This window comes from Meriones unguiculatus, chromosome 18 (genome assembly GCF_030254825.1).
Source record: "Meriones unguiculatus strain TT.TT164.6M chromosome 18, Bangor_MerUng_6.1, whole genome shotgun sequence".
Lineage (NCBI taxonomy): Eukaryota > Metazoa > Chordata > Mammalia > Rodentia > Muridae > Meriones > Meriones unguiculatus.
This window is the reverse complement of record NC_083365.1, coordinates 63,045,212-63,066,849: the sequence shown is the minus strand read 5'-3', so window position 1 is coordinate 63,066,849 and position 21,638 is coordinate 63,045,212. Positions and strand designations below refer to the sequence as shown.

Here is a 21,638-nt window from a genome sequence, read left to right as displayed (position 1 = left end):
TCTCTCTCTGAGAGTGGACGAGTATCAAAGCCACACGGGCTGTGCTGAGAAGCCTGTCCAGCTTCCATCTGGCAACAACCTCATCTAATCAGCTGTAGAAAAGAAGCAACCTCTGCCACATTTTAAAGCTATAATTCATACTTCAGAGGCATTCATTGCTACCCAGACTAGACTATCAACTTTGATATTTTATTTTGCCTTGTTTAAAAATATTAAGAAAATATGTTAAAAAAATGAGTTTAGAATCATTGACAAATATAAGTGGTCTTAGATATTGCCAAAACTGTTAAAAAATTTTGGTGGGAAGTAGGTCCATTTTCTGGTATTATTCACATAGGTAGCAGCATTTAGACCAAGGACTTCTTGGCAAGGCTGAGCAATGACCAGCAACAAGTTACTAAAATAGACACTTTTCTCACAAGTTAGACAACTTAGACAATGTGAACTATATAAACATACATACTTTATCAGAAATGAAATAATTTTTGATGATCAAAACTTGAGTGTCTTATTGCTGTTAATTATTAAATCTGTGTATATGTTGTTTGTTACTTACCTGCTTGATTTTTGTTCATTTATTTCCAAATAAGGTTTCTCTATGTAGCTCAGGATATTGAAACAACAGGTAGCAGGAGAGACTTTGCCTTAAATCAAAGAGGAAGAGAAGAACAGATTCCTGAAAGTTGTCTTTTGTTATTAACTCAAGTGCAATGGCATCACCCACCTACACACACACACACACACACGGATATATAGAGAGAAACAGACAGACACAGAGACAGATGGAAAGAAACAGATAGAGAGAGATAGGGGTGGCATTTAGACGAAGGAATCCTTGGCAAGACTTGGTGTATTTAAAAATCTGTGAAATCTGGGTTTGATCCCTAGCAACAGAACAAAATGTAACTCAGGAACCATGCAAATCCTTTGTTGTTCTTACCCCATATTTATTCTTTGATCACCATCATAAGCTTCTACAGTGTACATCCTTTCTCTTTCAATACTGCGCTTGCGGTAGGTCTTGTGGAAATGGAAGAACAAGGGCTTCTGTGGAGGTCTTTATTTCTGGATACAGAGTAGATTTGTATTTGTGTGTTAGCTCTGTTGCTTCTTTTCCTGCAAAATTGCCATTGTCAGAACTGAATTTTTTTCACTGACAATTTTCTTCTCTTTCCTCCTATTTTCCCTACAGGCATCATAGCAGTGGTGACATTTATCATTTTTTGTGTCATCGGAATCATGACCCGCTTCCTCTATCAGCATAAGCAGTCACACCTTACCAATCAGATGAAGGAGAAGGAATACCCAGAGAACTTGGGCAGTTCCTTCAGAAATGAAATTGACTTGCAAAACAGAGACAGTGAGTGCAACCAGGATTTCTTCATTTGAACCACCAGAGTGTCACCTGGTACTCTCCAGAGTGGCATTTACCCACTATTTTTCTCTTCTCTTTTCTTTTAATTTTGTCATTCTCTTTCTCTTGTTTGCCATTAATTTTCTGGAACACACATACATCCACTGAGAGCACTGATTTCCTTGACCCAGCTCAGGAGATCAGACAGCTGTGGCTACTGTGGTTCACTGACATATGTGTCACTGTGACAATCAGCACTGGAGATACAGTCTTTACTGTTGTAAACAAGGAAGAGCTGTGTGCACACATGCACATCCCATGTTTGTAGTCCAGTTTCTAAATGTCACTGCTTAGTTTCTCAGGCGCTTGGTCTTGTCTGCTTCCATCAGACTAGAGCTCTGTGGTATCTATGTTTAACAATTGTACCTTCCCAGCACCATGTTGTTGGATGTTATAGCTTGAGGGGAGAAGAAGGTATGTGTATGTGACAAAGACAGTCAGTCATCCTTTAAGTGATGAGTTTATCCTGGAGCCTAATAGAGCAGGCAGGTATGAGGGAAAGTAAATCTACCCAGAGAAAACAACATTGGTTCTTTTAGGTCTCCTGTGAGAAAGGAGGGAGGTTAGGAGACATTATGCCACACACACACACAAAAAAAAAGCAAAGGTGACAGACTGTGTGTGTGTGTGTGTGTGTGTGTGTTTGTAAAGCAAATATTGGAAAACTATCCAAAACATTCTTTCCTAAGGCACAGCTGAAAGAGTAATGTGCCTAGCTAGTGTGTGACCTCTGACAAGGCAGCATTGGTCCTGCCTGTAGCCTTTCTTCAATTAGGGCTTAAATAGATAGAAGACTCTGGCTCCATGAGGGGGTGGGAAGCTTGGCTCCCTTGACAGCTGAGTTGAGAGAGGCTGCGGTTCTGCCTGAGATGGCAGCCTTTAATGCATCTGTGATAACAAAGAGGAGGGCCTAGGTTATAACACCAAGCTGGGGGATCCAAGGCCAAAGGAGACTCTTGGGCCCTATGTGTTTAAGGGGCAATGTCCAAACAACTAGAGATGTTTATTTATGTTAGTTTAATGTCCACGCCATAAGTAGCCTCCTGACTTTAGTCATCATCCTTTTTGTAGAGTCTCAGTACTAGAGTAATTGATAAGTGAGCAGTTACTTTGCTCTTTTGTCATTCTTTTTTGAGGCATAAATATAGTGCCCTGAAACCAAGAGGCTTCAAGAAAGGTGTGAGGAAGTAGCTGCTCCTACAACTTTACAACTGCCTTTTCTAATTTACTAAACTAGAACATGTTAGCTCTGATATTCCCATGGTTGCTATACTGAAGCACAGAAGTATACACATGTGTGTATTGTGACTGTGTAAACAGAATTCAAATAAAAGTCTAAATTGGGTCCATGAAAAGTCTGAGGCCATCTTAACTCAACTTGCAGGAAAACTGGAAGAAAAAAGAAAATACCTGCATCAAAAAATGAGAAGTATCAAGTTTATGTATCCCTATCCATCCATTCCAGAAAAATCCAGTAAGGAAAGAATATGCAGGTTAGTAGGATTCACATTCTAAAACACATGCAATGAGTTCACTCTAGCAACTGAGCTGTCTCCCAAGAGACAAGGGACCAGCTGTTGAGTGTGGTCACCTCTAGCTCAGAGGATTTCAGAGGAGCCCTTAGTTTATGAACTACATCACATTTTCCAGTCTGTACCTTCCCCAATGTACACAAAGCTGCCTCATACACTTGATTTATATGTCTAAATAAGGTAGTAAAGCATCTCAGGCTTTGTCTTCTGTTGGGAGCAGAGCATACAATTCATTCAAAGAGGCATCTTGAATTTGTTGATGGTGGGTATTGTTAGTCATTTTATAGTAACAAATTTCTTAACTCTACTCTTGGACCCCTGTGAAGAAAAGACAAGGGAGAAATCAACCAAACACTTCAGGCCTTAGAAAATGCTAGAACTAAGACCCATTTAAGAAAGAAGTACTAGCCAATTTCCTTTGCATGGCAGACATGATTTGCCAAGAAGGCACTTGACAGTCAGTAGGCTATTCATCTTCTTATTAAGTATCCTACCTCTGACTGTCCAGCACTGCCCTGGACAAGAAGGTTCATAGTGAATCTCTCACTGGCTTCATCCAGTTTCCAACTTGGAGCTTTTTGTCCCTTGCAAAGCTACAGAGAAAAGGATTGAGTGTGGCACAGTTCACAACTATGAGTTTTTGTCCTAAATATGTTTTTTCTTAATATATTCTATGAATTCTTACCTATCCTCTCCCTCTTTTAAAATGTTGTTATCCTTTTGTTAGTGAATTTAAAGCAATTCTATCAAAGATGCTGCTTTAATTTTCTATCTTTAATAAGAGAAATTATAATCTAATAAAATAAGAGTTATTGAGAGTCTATTTTCCCCTGCTCTGACTTCACTGTTCTCCAGTTTCTACTTTTGAATTTTCTGACTCTAAAAAGGCTGTATAAATCACCCTTTGGCTTGGATGCATATTCCTTTGACATCAGAAATGATGTTTAACCCTAAGCACCACTAGTAATGAAATGACAGGTAAAGGAAGAATAATCACACTGGGATATTTTGTTACTGGAATCCACAGAAGCTACTACTGTATTATGTGTCATGATGTTGATAGAAAGGGAGTTAGAAGCCTACTGACTCTACGCTGTTTCCTCATCCAGTAATACACACTTACTGATAGTCATGTAGGGAAATGTGTGAAGCCAGTCTCTGCTGTCTACATAGCAACATGCTATAGGCTTCATCCCTGGATATTCAGGATGTTCAGTCTAGGACACTGGGCATGTAGACAAAATGGTGGGTGCATGCCAAGGTGGTGCACTATTGCAAGTAGTCTTAGGACTAAATCAGAATTTCCTCACAAACCCCACTATACAACAGGTAAAAAGCTAGTAATCTACATCCTCCTAAACTGATTTCCAACACAGCTAGATACAGGAGCCAGTGTTAGGGGTTTCATGGTGCCACCAGTTATTTAATACTCAGGTATTTACACCTGCTGTTTACATAAAGAATTTGTGGAATATGGTCCCTTTACAGTAACACAAAAAAGAATCTGTGAAATATCTCATGCTAAGGGACTATTACACAGATATTTCTACAAAGAAAAAATCTATTAATCCAAGCAAATGTATGTTTCCTTACCCTGTAAGACTTTTAGCACCAGCTGTATAATTCTACCCATATATAGGGTAGGTTGCTGTGGTTTCTCTAAATTTAAGCTAGTAAAACTGATATTTTGTTTTGTTTTGTTTTCTGGCTGTCTCTTTCAGAAATAGATTAGCTTGTGTTCATTTGAAAAGGTCTAGAGCTGATAGTTTACAGATTTCCTCCCTTTAGTGACATCATATTAATTCTGAACCTTTGTCAGAATCACAACTACCACATCATAGCAGAAGCAGGACCAGGGTTAAATAAGTATGTGGTTCTCATACTTGTATTTAGTCATAAGACTAAATGAAATGTCCATGACTCCAGAATACTGTTGGAATTGGTTATCCAAATATTTATTGTCCTTGTGGACTTTAAATTGCAACCATATCAGCAGATCTTACAACAACAGAAGTGTACACACAGCACAAGTAGCAGAGAGCAAGGACTGTACACAGTTAATTTGCATAGACATCTAGAAGCCAACAAATTTGTGGCTAATTCTTAAAATTTTCAGTCTTATTTATTTATTCTACCAGAGATGATTGCTTTGTTTCCCATGCAGAAAAAATTCTGTAGAAGGTGGTAAATGTATGCTTTGGACAAAGAAAGAACAATGGTCCTTATATTAACCACAATTTCTGTAGACAGCATTCAGTAGATAGCCCTGGCTAGTCTGGGGCTCTATTATAAACAAGGCTGGCCTCAAACTCAGAGAGAACCATCTCACTTTGCCAAGGTGTGGAGCATTGTCTCTGCCTATATCAGATACATTTGAAATGATGCTAAATTTTCTATGTTCTTGTGTCATTTCTACTTAAGGCATTCCAAATGTATTTCTCTGCATATGGCAGACCCATCTGGAGACTGGAAGCAGAAAAAAAAAATAGCCTCTACTTCTGCCCCCTTCTGCTTCGGTGGACATTCACTTATACTTAGATCTCCTTTAAGCTGGTTGATAGTCTGACAATTTTTCTCTCTCCCCACTCTGCCCTAATGAACCAGTTGACTATATTTAAGGCAGTCTCTGAGGACTAGAAATTATCTATTGAGTGAATAATTTATTGATATGCTGTCCATCCTAATTGGGTCATAGTTATGTGTCCTACATAAATATTTCCAACCCTTCTCTCAGCCCTTCTCTCTCTATACCAAATCATCACAACTAAGAGACTTGTATTAAGAAGATGCATTCATAATATCCCCATGGAATCTATGGACATGGGCACAAATCTGTAGAACTGTTGTCTAGTTTGTTTGTCTACCAACTGCTTCACTTCTTTTGAATTCCTGAGAGCTACAATCCATCAACCTTTTTGCAACAGCAGTCTGGCCAGAGGCTCCTGGGCACCTACATAGTACTGCCACTCATTTATGAAACCATTGCTTGTGTATGCTTGCCCTTCAACTGTCCTACAGGCTACATTTCAACTAAATAAATAAACATGAGATGTTGTACCTACAAATGACAATGGAGTTAATGGAAGGGTTGTACAGGCTAGTGCAAATGTGCTTCAGTTCTTGATGGATGACTGAGTGTTGTTTCACGTCTCTCACACAGATTAGAAATGTTGTTATAGAAGACTCACAGTTTATCTAAATCACTGCTATGTGCCTATTCTTGGGGCTTTCTCAATTTCTCTGTTCTTACCCAAAGTCTTCCTCAAGTCATTTGTTTTTAAAATGTTTGTCATTCTTTCTCAGCTCTGTGCTCACAAATCCTAAATAGTTGACCCACCTAAAGTGGGAGAATGTACAACACATACACTCATGCACACAAAATAAAAGTTAATAGGGTTGCTCCTCAAACAGTATCCAGGAAACTATCCATGCCTAGTTTGTAAGGATAGAATTATCACCACTTTGTGTTATAAGTTCTTTAAATGCCTCAGACAAGATGCTAGTGATTGTTTTTGCTATTTTAAGTGATTTACCTCACTTTTATTTTACTCTAAGATACTCTGGGGAAGAGGAAGAAGCATATTTTGTAGTGAAACAGAGTACTTTATAAATTAGTCCTCTGTCATTTGTCATATTTGTAGTCTACAAAGTGGTTAAGTGAACATGAGAAAGGCTTAAATAACAGTGGGCTTTTGTGTTAGAACAGACTTGATGGAATCTTGTCAAGGAGGGAAAGGGTATTAGAAAACAGATAAGGGCCAAGAGCCAAAGCTTCCACCATGAAGTAATGCTGTCTACATTCACCATTTCCCTGGCTCCTAACCTTAGGGAAGAGGCCCTGTGTGAGAAATGTTTCACTCATCTTTGCACAGTACTTTCACCCTACCCCACTGATTTTCAAGCTTTCTGTTTCACTAATATAGTCCAGGGATATTTTAGAATTATAACTACAATTATTTTATCTGCTCAGGGTGAGCACCCTAATGTTAGCTTTAAGTAAAATAAACTATGATCAAGATCCTCAGGTCCACTGCCCTTAATCGAATACTCCATAGATGGACATCAGAAAAATATTGGAGTCAGTTGGTCTTTCTTTCCCCTTCCTTGTTCATGACATCCATTGGCATGCATAATGATAGAAAGGCATGTCACCACTCCATCCCCTACAGTGTGTACATCAGAAAGCTACCACCTGACCTTAGTGAACACTCTTAGCTTGATGCTCCTCAGTACACAAGTAAAGCTTCCATCAAGTGGCTGATTAAAATTAAGAGGCTAGTCCTGAGTTATGACAAAACTGATGTGTACCATTAATTACAGCCTGGTCATAATTTCATTAGCGTTATATTGTGCTATGCTTCAGATACCAGCAGTAAATCGCAAGGAAAAAAGGATACTGGGTATGCAAAACAGGCCTTCTGTCACCCTGAAACCTCCTTGAATGGCCTCACCGTTTTCATTGTGACTTTATAGGATGAAATGAGTGGGCCTCTCACTAGTTATATTTTCACATTATAGTCAGCCATATGCCAAAGGAGATACAGGAAATACTAGCATAATCTCTTCTCTTTGAATGGCAGTACCAAGGAGGGTAATCTTGTCCTGCCTAAAATACTCTTTCAAAAAAAAAAGTAAATAACTGCAGTATGCTTAAAGTAGTGTAATTGTATGATGGGAAGGATTTCATATATGGTGAGGATTAATTCCAATAATTTTTCTCTTGTACTTGGCAATAGGCAGGATGCCCAATAACCTATATTGTCTTTTATACTCACTTCTCACTGCCAGCTAGCCTATGGCAGGAAAGCAGAGTATAGAAAAATGAAGACACATGGCACATTCTATTTATACCTTATGAAATAGACAACAGTTCACATTTGGTTCATGAAATTCCTGAGTCCCTAAAACAAAGAATTACCATGTTCATTTCAGGTGAGAAATTAGAGTTTTTCAGGCATGGTCAGGACTTTCTTTGGAAAAATAAGAGATCAGGGAGAGTACATTTAGAAATAAATAACAAAGTATAAAAGGACCTTTCCCCAATATATATATATATATATATATATATATATATATATATATATATATATATCAGGCTTTCTTTTGATAAAAGCACAACAGAGTCAAAGCAGTCCATCCCCTTTGGGATTAACTATAGACTTCTTGTTTCTTCAGATACTATCACTTTTGTTCCTGTAACAGAATCCCTAGTCACATGTGATGTTGCCTCATTCCAAGCAGGTTTTGTAGACCATATAACATGTCTTAATGCAATGTATGGAGAAAGATAACGTTAGCCTTAGATTTCTTTTTTTTCTATGTTTTTTGCTGTACAGAATAAAGCATGTAAATACTGTATATTTAATAAAGAGAGAATTTGTATCATTTTGTGTGGAACACAAATATGTCTTACTGTGTTGTTTTTTGATTAATGAGGAGTCAAGTAATTAATCCCTCAGTGCCCACTTTGATTCCTTAGATCATTAACTTCTAACCAACATGACCCACAGAAAAATACATAACTCCTACTCTCTAGGTTTATTGATTTCACTGTAGTTCAAAGTACTGTCTTGGGTTCTCTTATATTTAAGTGCCTAATATCAAACTGCACAAAAGGCAGAAAAGTGTGTGTGAGAAAGCTCACTGATTTGGTATAAAAACGTTCTTGAACCATCCTGACTTCAGCATCTCAGAAGATAACTATAGACCTGTTGACCTCCTTCTTAATGTCAACTTAAAGCACCTATACTTTGTGAAGTGGAAGTTTCTAGTTTTCATAAAGACTCAGTTTTGTCATGTGATGTTTTGTTGCAAGCTAAGGATGTGATGTTTTGCTGTAGGCTGGTTTGTGAAAGGGCATGTGATATTTTGCTCTGAGCTCTCAAATGCAAGGGACATGACATTGGCCAGGTGAGAACATCCATGAGTGAACTCTGAGGAGAGGAGATATATAGAGGCCCATTCACAGTGAGGCATCATGTTTTAATTTGACATCACTATGCTGATCTTCATGCTTCAACACTTGACTTCACAGAAAGAAACTTTCCAGGGATCATCTTTGGGATATTCCAACTGAATCTTGCAGCTTTCACTGACTTCGTGTTGTTGCTTGGTACTGACCTTTAGACTGGACTGCTGGTATCCTGATGACTTTGTTTGGTAATCTACTAAAGACCCATGGACTGTGAGCAGGACCAGCTATACACCCAAATGACCACACAGAGACTAGAATTTATTAATTAACCTAGAGCAAAATCCTGGGCAATAGTTACTCCATCCTAAACCTCCAAGCCTGCATAATTTTCTCCCATTCAGATTTTTCCACATTATACTTGCTTTTACTCATATCTTAGGTCTGGTTCATTTCTCCTCCTGGTTCCAAGTTCTCCCTGCTAATCTTTGCTCTCCTTTCCTCCCACTTGCTTCCTTCTCCTCCCCTCCAGACAAGGATATCCCGCCCTATTCTCTCCATTGACAATACAGAGAATAAATGTCGACATGTTTACACAAAGTGGAGACAGGTGATGCTTATCACAATGAAATGTCCAGATTGAAACCAGATAGTGGGGTAGAGAAATCAGCATTTTAATGAACAAGAGTAAATTGTGTACATTCCACTAAAACATTGTACCAACACAGGATTTAGGTAAAAAATAAAAAAATAAAAAAAAAAAGTCTAGAGCCCTTTTCTATACAAATCTTCTGCCTAAGGTCAGGTGTTGAAAAATCTAAGTCTAGAGGGGGTGCCCAATGTGTCTTAGGCACAATGGATAACTTTGTTTCTAATGTAATGGAGGAATCCTGAGGTTTTGAAGGGTTGACAATGTGGTTTAAGGAGGTTGGCAAAATAGTGCTTTTGCTGCTGGGTGGTCTCCTGTCTTGCCCCTAGAGGGGATTTTCTGGTTTTGCTTTGTGGTCTTTATATATCCCATTTTGAAAAAGATTGGGAGGAAAGGTGAAAACTTAGAAGGTTCACTCAATCCCCTCGTGTTGGAAAGGATTTCAGAGATGGCTATCCATCTAGAGAGTTTGTGAACAGAGGTTAAGGTGTTTGGAAAGCAAAAGGAGCCAGTGGGAGGAGAACACAGGGTTCAGGGTTGGCATCCAACACAGGGAATTTTCCACACCATGAAAGAGGGATACAACTAAGCTGGAAGGAAGGCTGCCACCTTACCCTACTCCATGCATTTTCAATGCCAGGTACCCAGAACACCTCCATGAGGCAAGGGGCCGGGAAGAGCAGGAGGCTGTGCAGGTTAATCTGCTTTCTGTCCAGCCAAGTGCAACTCCATAGGAGTTGCCTAGGCGTCCACAGGTACCATCAGTGTACCCAGTTTTTGTGCAGCATATGCCTTTTAATCATGGTGGTGAAGCTATCATGAAATGACATGGCGTCTAGTAGACATAGTAGATTTAAAATGTTTTTTTTATTTTTTATTTTTTATTTAAAACCTTTTAAAGAGTCTATGTTAAGGGGTCCAGTGCATTCTGCATTCGTTAAACAAATATTAAATAATTGGGCTATGCAAAACAGACTTATTCACCAAGATTGGAAGAGTTTGATATCAGCTGTTCTAGAAGCAGATCAACAATTGCAATAGTTATTGAGGTGGAGGGACAAAGGCATGAAAACTGAACAATGTAACATAACAAAGGGGATAAATGTTGTTAAAGAACAAATGTTTGGTGAAGGTCATTATTCTGATTTACAAGAGCAAATATAGTCTGATAATGTCATACTTGAACAACATCATGCTGCAGCTGTAAGAGAGTGTGACATAGTTTAGGAGCCAAGGGGGGAAATGCTACCTCCTTTACTAAGGTAATACAAGGCGCTGAAAAAGCCTTCACTGAATTCTTGCAGAGATTGACACCCACTCTCAGTAGAGCTGTACAAGATCCTGAAAACAGAAAGTTGTTGGTAGATATTTTGGCATTTGAAAATTCAAATGTTGAATGTGAGAGAGCAATTAACCCAGTAAAAGCATGAGGAACCCCAATAGATGAATGCATAAGAGAGACAACTGATATTGGCTCTCAGGAGCATAACACCAATATCATTGGATAAGCTGTAGCTAGAAATCTCAGATTTCAAAATGTCCATGTTATAATTGGAATGAATTTTGACATTTCCAAAGAAATTGTAAGGTTAGAAATTTCAGAGTTCAAAATAGTAGGTACATTGAGTCTAAAGAAAATGGTATTCATAAGAGAACAAGCAGTTTTTGGTTGCAATGGAATGCAAAAGCTTCCAGGGTTTTGTAGCCTCTGTGGCAAGAGAAAACATTGGTCTAGGGGTTGTAAATCCAAAAGAGATATGCAAATTAACCTCTTGCCATCAACAAACGAAGGGGCCTATGTGCTCAATGGCCTACAACAAACAAAGCAAGCCATCTTCATTTGGTCAGCCGGGAGGTACTAGCAGGCAGGATAATCAAAACTAAGTGTTGATGATCTGATGCATGCTATTGAAGATAGTGGAGCTTTGGATCTGGCCATAGATATGTCTCTTACACTATCCCCAAATGTTAAATGTTACAAGATAATCACTGGTAGTTTTGGTCCTTTGCCTTCAGGAGCAGAGTAGGAATAATCTTCAAAAGAAGGAGATTAATTTTTCAAGGATTTATCGTACATCCAGGTAACATAGATAGGGATTGCAAGGAAGAAATTAAAATCATGGTTTTTAATTTCTTATTTGTATGTGAAAAAGAAGATGCAAATTAATGCAGGGGATAGAATTGCTCAGCTGTTACTGTCCCCTTACATCAAGGGCCAGGCTCCTCTAGTACACAGAAAAGAGCTTTTGGAAGTGCTGGAAAACATGTGTTCTGGCTAACAGTGGTTAAAGATCAGAGACCCAAATTAATGGTACAAATGAACGGTGTTGAAATAGAAGATTTGGCCTATATAGGAGTTGAGGTCAGGATACTTTTCCAAAACTCTTGGAATCCAGATTGGCCACTTCAGAAGGTTTATACATATTTTATAGGAATTGGTGAATTATCACAAATCAGACAAAGTGTCCAATTATTAAATGTGTGGGCCCAGAAGGGGAAACAGGGAAGTTGAGACCCTATGTGGCTGACAACCACATAAATTTATGGGGAAAGTATGATTTACAACAATGTGCTACTCAAATTAATATTCTTGCAACTGCAGATTGCAAATGTAAAAATTGGGGATGAAATGGTAGATGCTGCTGGGGAAGGTATTCATCAAGAACAATCACAAGCTGTGTCCTTTGTTCAAACACAGGACATCACAGGAACTGAGTTTTCAAATACATGTTAGGGGCCACTGCTGAAATACCAACAGCCTTTTTCCATGAAATGGATATCAAAGAAACCTGTGGCAAGAGAAGTGGCCCATAATGAAAGAAAAATTGCAGGCACTTGAACAACGCATACAAGAGCAGCTGTATGTTCAACATATAGAAGAATCTTTTTGTTGTAAAAAAGAAATAGGGAAAATGGAGGATGATAGCATATTTTAGAGTAATGAATAGAGTAATTAAACCAATAGGTCCTTTAAAGCCTAGACTTCCTTTACCTTCTTTGTTACCTAGATCATGGTCTACAATAACAATTTACTTGAATGATTGCTTTTTCAGCATACCTTTTGAGCAGGATAGGGAAAGGTTTGCTTTCTCAGTACCTACTGTGAACAATAGCAGTCCAATATATACACCTCTGGAGAATGTTGCCAGGTGAAATGTTAAATAGTCCAACTTTTTGTCAATATTTTGTGCAACAGCTGTTAGAAATACTTCATACATAATTTCCTCAATCTATCATCTACTCTCACATGGATGCTATCTTTTTTGGCCAATTCTGATGCAGATATTTTAGAGAAAATGTTTAAGGTACCACAAAGAATTCTGCCAAGGTGGAGGTTACAAATTGCTCCAGAAACAAAACAAAACAAACAAACAAACAAAGAAGAGATGCATTTAATTATTTTTGTATTAAAATCAGTTCAACCACAAAAGTTACATATCCATTGGGAACAATTGCAAACTCTTAATGATTTTCAAAAATTGATGGGAGATATTAACTGGCTGAGGCCTACAACTGGATTGAGTAATTATGAGTGAAGTACTTTGTTTCAAACATTATAAGGAGATTCAAACTTAGCAGTCCAAATGGCTAATAGCTGAAGCAGAAAAAGAGCTAATTCTTGTAGAATAATGATTGCAAGATGCATATATGGATCAAATTGATCCTAAACTTGAGTGTATTTTGGTCATTTTTCCTTCAGCTCATTCTCCTATTGGGATCATTATGCAAAAGGAAGATAGTATTATGGAATGAATTTTCTTAGCACATGAGCAAAGTAAAGAAAATTGAAGATATACATAGAAAAGATTTCTGAATTAATTATAAAAGGTAGACTAAAACTACATCCGTTGTCAAGAACAGACTCAGCTGAAATTGTAGTGCCTCTTGTTAATACTGAGATCATGTCATTGTGGCTTATCAGTGTAGACTGGGAAAGAACTGGTAGTAACTACTTTGGAGAAATTATTGATGAATATCCTAAAAGCACATACATTCTGTTTTTAAAAAGAATTAGATTCTACCACATATTGTAAAGAGAACAGCAATTCCAGAGGCACCAACATTGTATAATGATGCAAACAAGATAGGGATAGTAGGTTATTAAGTCAGACAAAACAAGCAAGGTGATCAAAAGTCCATATACCTCAGTTCAAAAACCAGAACTGTATATAATCCTTATGTTAGTGTTAGATTTGTCTGAATCTCTTAATACAATTACTGATTCCTTATATAATCAGAAAGAGTTGTTCTCCATATAGAGACTACTGAATTTGTTCCGTATAACTCAGAACTAACCTCATTATTTATGTGATTACAAAAGACCATCAGAAATAGAAGATATTCACTATATATTACTCCTACTTGGTCTCATACAGGTTTGCAAAGTCTGTTGTCAAAAGGAAATGAGGAAATTGACCAATTACTAATAGGTAATGTATTAGAATCCTCTAAATTTCATTAGAAACATCATGTTAATGGGAAAGGATTATAGAAAAAAAATTTCTATCACTTGGCAACAAGACAAAGAAATAATACAAATAAAATGTCCTACATTTTCACTACACAATCAAATTCCTTTACCTACAGGAAGTAACCCATGGGGAATGAAACAAAATCAAATTTGGCAGATGAATATTTTTCATTTTGTAGAAATTAGAAAACAAAAGACACACATGGTGTATACTCACTCATATAGACATACAACATAGAACAAACCCACTAAAACCTGTGCATCTAAAGAAACTAAGCAAGAGAGAGGACCCTAACTAAAATGTCCGATCCCCATCCGGAAAAGCAAAGAGGATGGACATCAGAAGAAGAAGAAAACAGGAAACAACCTAGGAACCTACCACAGAGGGCCTCTGAAAGCCACTGCCCTTCAGACTATCAAAGCAGATGCTGAGCCTGATGGGCAACTGTTGGGCAGAGTGAATGGAATTTTAGATAAGAACTGGGAAATAGTAAGAGCTGGAGAGGACAGGGTCTCCACAAGGAGAGCAACAAAACAAGAAAATTTGAACACAGGGAACTTCCCAGAGACTCATACTCCAACCAAGGACTATTCATGGAGATAACCCAGAACCCCTGCACAGATGTAGCCCAGGGCAGTTCAGAGTCCAATTGGGTTACATAGTAATGTGAAGAGGGACTGCCTCTGACATAATCTGATTGGCCTGCTCTTTGATCACCTCCCCCTGGGGGGGAGCAGCCTTACCAGGCCATAGTAGAGGACAATACAGCCACTTTTGATGTGAACTGACAGACTAAGATCAGAAAGGAGAGGAGAACCTCCCCTATTAGTGGACTTGGGGAGTGGCATGCAAGCAGAGGGAGGAGGGAGGGTGGGATTGGGAGGGGAGGAGGGAGGGGCTTATGGGGGGGATGCAGAATGAATAAAGTGTAATTGATGAAAAATTTAAAAAAAAAAGGGAAAAAAAAAGAAATTAGAAAACAAAAGTATATACACCATACCATTGACACATACTTAAGGTTTCAATGGGCAGCTACTTTAAGTTCTGAGAAGGCAGATTGTGTAATTGCACACTTATTAAAAATAATGGCAATTATGTGGTTACATGCACAAATTAAGACTGATAATTCTTCCTCTTATGTATCCAATAAGATGAAACTATTCTTTGTATATTACAGTATAAAGCACACTGCCATATTCCGCACAATCCTACTGGACAAGCATTCTTAGAAAGAGCCAATCGTACCTTAAAAGAGATGCTTATAAAGCAAAAAGGAAGAGAAAAAAAAAAAAAACCCTAGGGGCAAACTAAATAAATGCTTTGTTAACTCTAAATTTTCTTTTTATTTCTTTTTTTAATTTTTTTAATTTTTTTATTTTTCTTTATTAATTACACTTTACTCACTTTGTATCCCCCCATGGTTCCCTCTCTCCTCCCATCCCAATCCCTCCCTTCCTCCACCCTCTGTATGCATGCCTCTACCCCAGTCCACTGATAGGGGAGGACGTCTAAATTTTCTTAATGTTGGTGAAAAAGGAGCAAACACAGCTGAGAGACACTAGGTTATTTAAAAAAAAAAAAAACTTAAGAACTAATAAACTATAAGGATTTGATAACATTAGAATGGAAACCTACAATAATTTTGAGATGAGAACATGATACATGCTTACGTATCTATAGGGATTGACAAAGTATGGTTACCACCAATACTTAGAAAGATTAGATCTGACGAGGGAAAACCTCTGATCAGCTGAAACATGGATATTTTCACAAAGCATATAGCCCAGGTGATTCACTCTCACAAACTGCCTCACTTACTGATTTTTCGAAAATGTGGCTTCAAATCATCTTCAAAAGGGCTAATCCAAAGGACAGACAACACAGAGACTGAACAGACAACATAGATAATGGGCAGAAAAGATACAGCTAGCTTTCCTGGGACTTGCACAATATCCCAATCTTTCATAGGGCACACAAAAGATATCTTTATCTACATGACTTCTCCATTCCCAAAAGGAGGGGAGGATTTTTTTTGTCATTTGATATGTCATTTTATCTTATGGATTAATGTATATTGATTGAAATTTAATGTTATTTTGTGTAAATTTAAGTTATTGTATGTTGGTAGAAATTTAAGATTATTTTTTGTAACTATAGTCTATTGATAGAAATTTAAGGTTATTTGTGTAACCTTGAAAATTTAAAAACTATTTTGTCTAATTATTGTATGCTGATGGAAATGTAATGTTATTTTGTTTGACTATTGTTTGATGTAAAGTTATAAGTTTCTCATAATTCTTAATGTGTGTAGATTATTAATGTTAAAGGTAAAAACAAAAGGGGAGATATAAAGTAGAAGTTTCTGGTTTCCTTGAAGACTCACTTTTATTTTGAGATGTTTTATTGCAAGCTGGGCATGCGATGTTTTGCTAGAAGTTGTCTTGTGAAAGGGCATATGATGTTTTGCTCTCTCATGTTAGGGGCGAGCTGAGAACTTCCTTTTGCCAGCTGAGAACTTCCATGGGTAGACTCTGTGGAGAGGAGATATATAGAAGCCTATGCATAGTGAGACATCAATTTTTGGATTGACATTGCTGCACTGATCTTCATGCTTCAACACTTTGATTTTGTATACATGAACTTTCCAGATACTTCTCTGGGCAATCCAACTGGGTCTTGAGGCTTTCACTGACTTTGTGTTGCTAGTTGGTGTTGGCCTTTGGACTGGACTGCTGGTATCCTCACAAATGAGTTTGGTAATCCCCTAAAGTCCCATGAACCCTAATCATCATGAAGGAGATAAAAGGTCTACAGCCCTTTTCCCTACTAACCTCCTTCTTAAGGTTGTGGGGAGGGAGTTGGTGGTTCGAGAGGTAAAACTCTTTAAGAACTCTAAATAAAGCAGGTTTGGTGAAAATCTCAGCCTATAATGTTGTGTCTTATTTTGCCTATGCTTCTGTCTTCCAAAGAACTATTACTTACACAACAGCTTTATATTTGAAAGAGCAGATATACATTGCTCTGGAGTAGATTTTTCTTCCTATGGTGCTTATAAGACTAGAATTTATGAGTCATCTGATAGACATAGACATTAGTAAAAGCTAACTGTGATTCAATGGGCTGGAGATATAGCTCACTTTATAAAGTGCTCATTGGGTGGATGTCACCTAGATGAACATCGGTACAAAGTCCCAATTTATTTCTAATATCAGAGATCAGACCTCTACTCTTGCCTGATGCGTCTAAAACAAAAAGGGGGAACTGTAGAGAGCTGCAGAATGCTGTGCCTTAAAGATGGAGCTGGTTTCCGCCTTCCACCTTCCCGATGGTGAGTGCTCTCTGTCACAAACAACTCCACATTTGGCTAAGGCTGAGGATCTGGCTTGCTTCCATGTATGTGGACCTATCTGCATTGCCCACGTGGCACGCCTGGGTTGGCTACCCAGAGGCTATTTAAGCTGTGGGCTGGCTTTCCCCGGGGTCCGAGGATTGTTCAAGGTTCCTGAATAAACTGCATTGAAAAATAAATAAATAAATAAATAAAGGGCTTCATAGTACACACAAAATCCCCGAGTTTGATCTCCAGCCTCAAATAAACTTGGCAAAGTGATACACACCTATAATTGCAGTATTCCTCAAGAAATGAAGCAAGAGGATCAAAGGTCCAAGATCACAATTGGCCACATAGTGAGACTGAGGCCAATCCAGCCTGAACTACACAAGACTGCCTCACACAAACAAACAAACAAACAAACAACCTCCCTAAAGTGAAATTATCTCTGTCTGAAAGGTATTTACTGATTCCTTAAGCCATTCAGTTCAGAAGAAAGTACAGAGAAACAGGAGGAAAGGTATGAAAAGGGGAAGCTGAAACTTGTAGAGAACATAGCGCTGGGAAAACAGGAATGAGAGGGATTCCAACTGTATGTGAATCCAGACTGAGTCAGCGAGGTTTACTGATGAAATGCCAGAGAATACAAGCAAAAAAAGGGGGGAGACCCAAATATTGAATAATTGCCGTACAAAACAGATGAACAGGGAAATAATTTTTGTTGTATTTGTAGTAAGGAGAAGAATGGAGGCTATTATTTGAGGAACGTGGACTACATGAAACTCCTTCGAAAAGTATACTGAGGATCCTATTAGAGGCATAATAAAGAAAATGGAGGAGAAAAAGGTTGGACGGCAGCTGAAAGGACTGAGGACTACAAAGCTTCTTGAATAAAAGCTCAGAACCACAGATTATAAGAGTTGCATGGGAACAAGAGTCAGGAAAACCCATCCTTCACATGCAATTCCTGAATATCGTGACACCTACTTTTGTGGCTCAGAATGAATTTACCACTGAAATCCACAGTTTTACTGAAAAAACTTTGAAAATAAAACCAAATCTTCACAGATCCTGAAGACCAAATTAAATAATTTCTGTAGACCACTTAGCCAAATGTATACTCCCTGAGGTCCTCCACAGGCTACTTGACATTTACTGTGTGTGTGTGTGTGTGTGTGTGTGTGTGTCCCATGCACCTATAGGCATAGGGAGGCCTTTATTTCTCAACTACTCTTCCCATTATTTTTGCGACACATTTTCTCACTGAACTTGAACCCAGAGCTTGTTAATTGGACTAGATTAACTGTCCAGTGATCTCCAGACCTCTGCCTATCTCTGTCTTTCCAGAAAGGATTACAGGCAGACATGAAGGCCTAGCTTTTTTAAAAAATATTTTTTTATTTATTATAATTCATTCACTTTGTATCCCAGCTGTAGCCCCACTCTCTTCCCCTCCCAATCGTGCCCTCCTCTCTCCCTTTCTCATCTCCTCACATGCCGCTTCCCCAGTCCACTGATAGAGGATGACCTCCTCCCCTTCCATATGACCCTAGCCTCTCAGGTCTCAACAGGACTGTCTTTCATAGTGTCCTGGTAAGGCTGTGCCCCTCTCAGTGGCTGGTGATCAAAGAGCCACCCACAGCAGCCTAGCTTTTTTACATAGGTGCTTAGGTCAGAACTTAGTTCCTTATATTTGCATTGGAAGAAATTCCTAACTGAGTCACCTCTCCATCTCATTGTTATTTTATAATTTGTAGAAAACAAGGAATATGTGCCATGGAGCACTGGATGCACATGGAAGATATACCTGCTCAGTGGCAGTTTGCAAGTGAGTTATTTTGCAAGTGACATCTACACTCTGGTTCTCGCTGTCATAAGTGAACACAATAATCTTGATTGCAATCTTGAAATGCAATTTGCATATCATCTTTAGAAATACTGAGGTATCCTGCTTGAAAGCAATGACATAATTCTAAATAATGAGGAAAAGTGATCTTAAAAGGAATATTTGCAATAACTTTCACTATCAATCAACTTGACCTAAAATGGTTCTGCACATCTTCAAACCTTGTAGGTGGCTGAGAGTCAGTGAACAAACACACCTCTTCTCATATTGAGGTTCATTTCTCATCACACAAAAGATTTGAAAAACAACCTTCATGCACTGATAAAAATGTGTTTCTTTCCTATATTTTGTCAGGCTTAATCATGATCACTTAAAGAATGAGATAGGATAGGGAAAGAGTATCAGTCAGAATCTACCTTTACACATTGGTCTGTATTTGTTTTCAGATTACAGAATAAAGAAGTAAAAGAAAGCTTTCTCACACTTTCTGTGTGTGTTTACACGTATGCAGCTGGATTAACATACATGTGTACAAGAAAAAAACGCCAGGTGTTGTTGATATCTTTGAGAAGAGGTTTCTCAGTGTCCTGGAGCTTGCCTGATTGGCTGGAAAAGAGCCCGCAAGTCCAGAGCTCCTGGAAAGAATGTCTTTAATACAGTGGTTCTCAACCCTCCTAATGCCGTGAACTTTTAACAGAATTCCTCATGTTGTGGTGACCCCCAACATAAAATTACTTCACTGCTACTTCATAACTGTAATTTTACTGTTGTGAATCAAAGTGTAAATATCTCCTATGCAGGATATGTGATAGGTGACTCTAAAAGAGTCATCCCCCACAAGTTGAGAACCACCGCCTAAGTAAGAACAGGAATATAGTAGGGGATAGAAAGCTTTAGACTAAAAACTATTTTCCAAATGCATAAGGATTTTATTTACAATAAACCACATATATTAAGATCAGCTATGAAACAATTTAAAAAGCCATATGTAAAAGTTATATTCAAAATGTTTAGCTCATTTGTATTTGGTAACCTTGAAGAAAATACTATCAATCCTATCTAGGTATATCTAAAGTTTTGTACCTAAATAATTCTCTATCGTATTTTGTATTTATCAACCTAAAAGAATCTTTCTAGACCCTAGAATTTTCTTTTTTTTTCCTTTAATTTGTTTTTTTTTATTTTATTATTATTTTTTTTATCAGTTACATTTTATTAACTCTGTATCCCAGCCGTGTCCCGATCCCTCATTCCCTCCCAGTCCCTCCCTCCTTCCCTCATCTCCACCGTGCCCCTTTCCAAGTCCACTGATAGGAGGGACCTCCTCCCCATTCATCTGATCCTGTTTTATCAGGTATCTTCAGGACTGGCTGCAAAGCCCTCCTCTGTGGCCTAACAGGACTGCTCCTCCCTTCGGGGGTGGGGAGACCAAAGAGCCAGTCATTGAGTTCCTGTTAGAAATAGTCCTTGTTCCCCTCACTTTGGGAAACCAATTGGTTATTGAGCTACCACAGGCTACATCTGAGTGGAGGTTCTAGGTTATATCCATACATGGTCCTTGGTTGAATGTCAGTCTCAGAAAAGACCCTGTGCCCAGATATATTTGGTCCTTGTGGAGCTCCTATCCTTTCCCCATCAGACTAACTCCCCTTCTTTCTTATGATTCCCTGTACTCTGCCAAAGGTTTGGTCATGAGTCTTTGCTTTGAAAACACTGCTAGTTAGAGTCTTTCAGATGCGCTCAGTAGACTCCTGTCATACGTTCAATGCACATCCCATCTGTCTTTCTAAACGAGGATTGATCATCTTACCCCAGGTCCGCTCAATTGATTATCTTTTTTAGGTGTATAGATTTCATTATGTTTATCATATCTTATAGGTCTATATAAGTGAGTATATCCCGTGTTTGTCTTTCTTCTTCTGGGATATTTCACTCAGAATGATCTTTTCTAGATCCCACCATTTGCCTGCAAATTTCATGATTTCCTCCTTTTTGATTGCTGAGTAGTATTCCATTGTGTAAAAATACCACAATTTCTGTACCCATTCCTCCGCTGATGGACATCTGGGTTGTTTCCAGGTTCTGGATATTACAAATAAAGCTGCTATAAACATGGTTGAGCAAGTATCCCTTTTGTGTACTTGAACGAACTTTGGGTATATACCTAGCAGTAGTATAGCTGGGTCTTGAGGAAGCACTATTCCTATTTGTCTTAGAAAGTGCCAGATAGATTTCTAGAGTGGTTGTACCAGTTTACATTCCCACCAGCAGTGGAGGAGGGTTCCCCTTTCTCAACAACCTCTCCAGCATGTGTTATCGCTTGAGTTTTTCATCTTGGCCATTCTGATGGGTGTAAGGTGATATCTCAGTGTCGTTTGATTTGCATTTCCCTGATGGCTAATGAGGATGAGCATTTCTTTAAGTGTTTTTCTGCCATTCGATATTCCTCTGTCGAGAATTCTCTGTTTAGCTCTGTTCCCCAT

The 21,638-nt window shown here is 38.3% G+C and overlaps 1 protein-coding gene across 1 annotated transcript in view; it reads left to right on the top strand.

Moving 5' to 3' along the window:
• LOC110565027 (contactin-associated protein like 5-1-like) overlaps positions 1-8,338 on the top strand; it is a 703,043-nt gene extending 694,705 nt beyond the window's left edge. The window contains exon 24 of the mRNA XM_060371632.1: positions 1,193-8,338. Coding sequence (XP_060227615.1) covers positions 1,193-1,389 — 197 coding nt within the window. The 3' untranslated portion in view covers positions 1,390-8,338. The remainder of the gene's footprint in view (positions 1-1,192) is intronic.
• Positions 8,339-21,638: the final 13,300 nt, after the last annotated feature.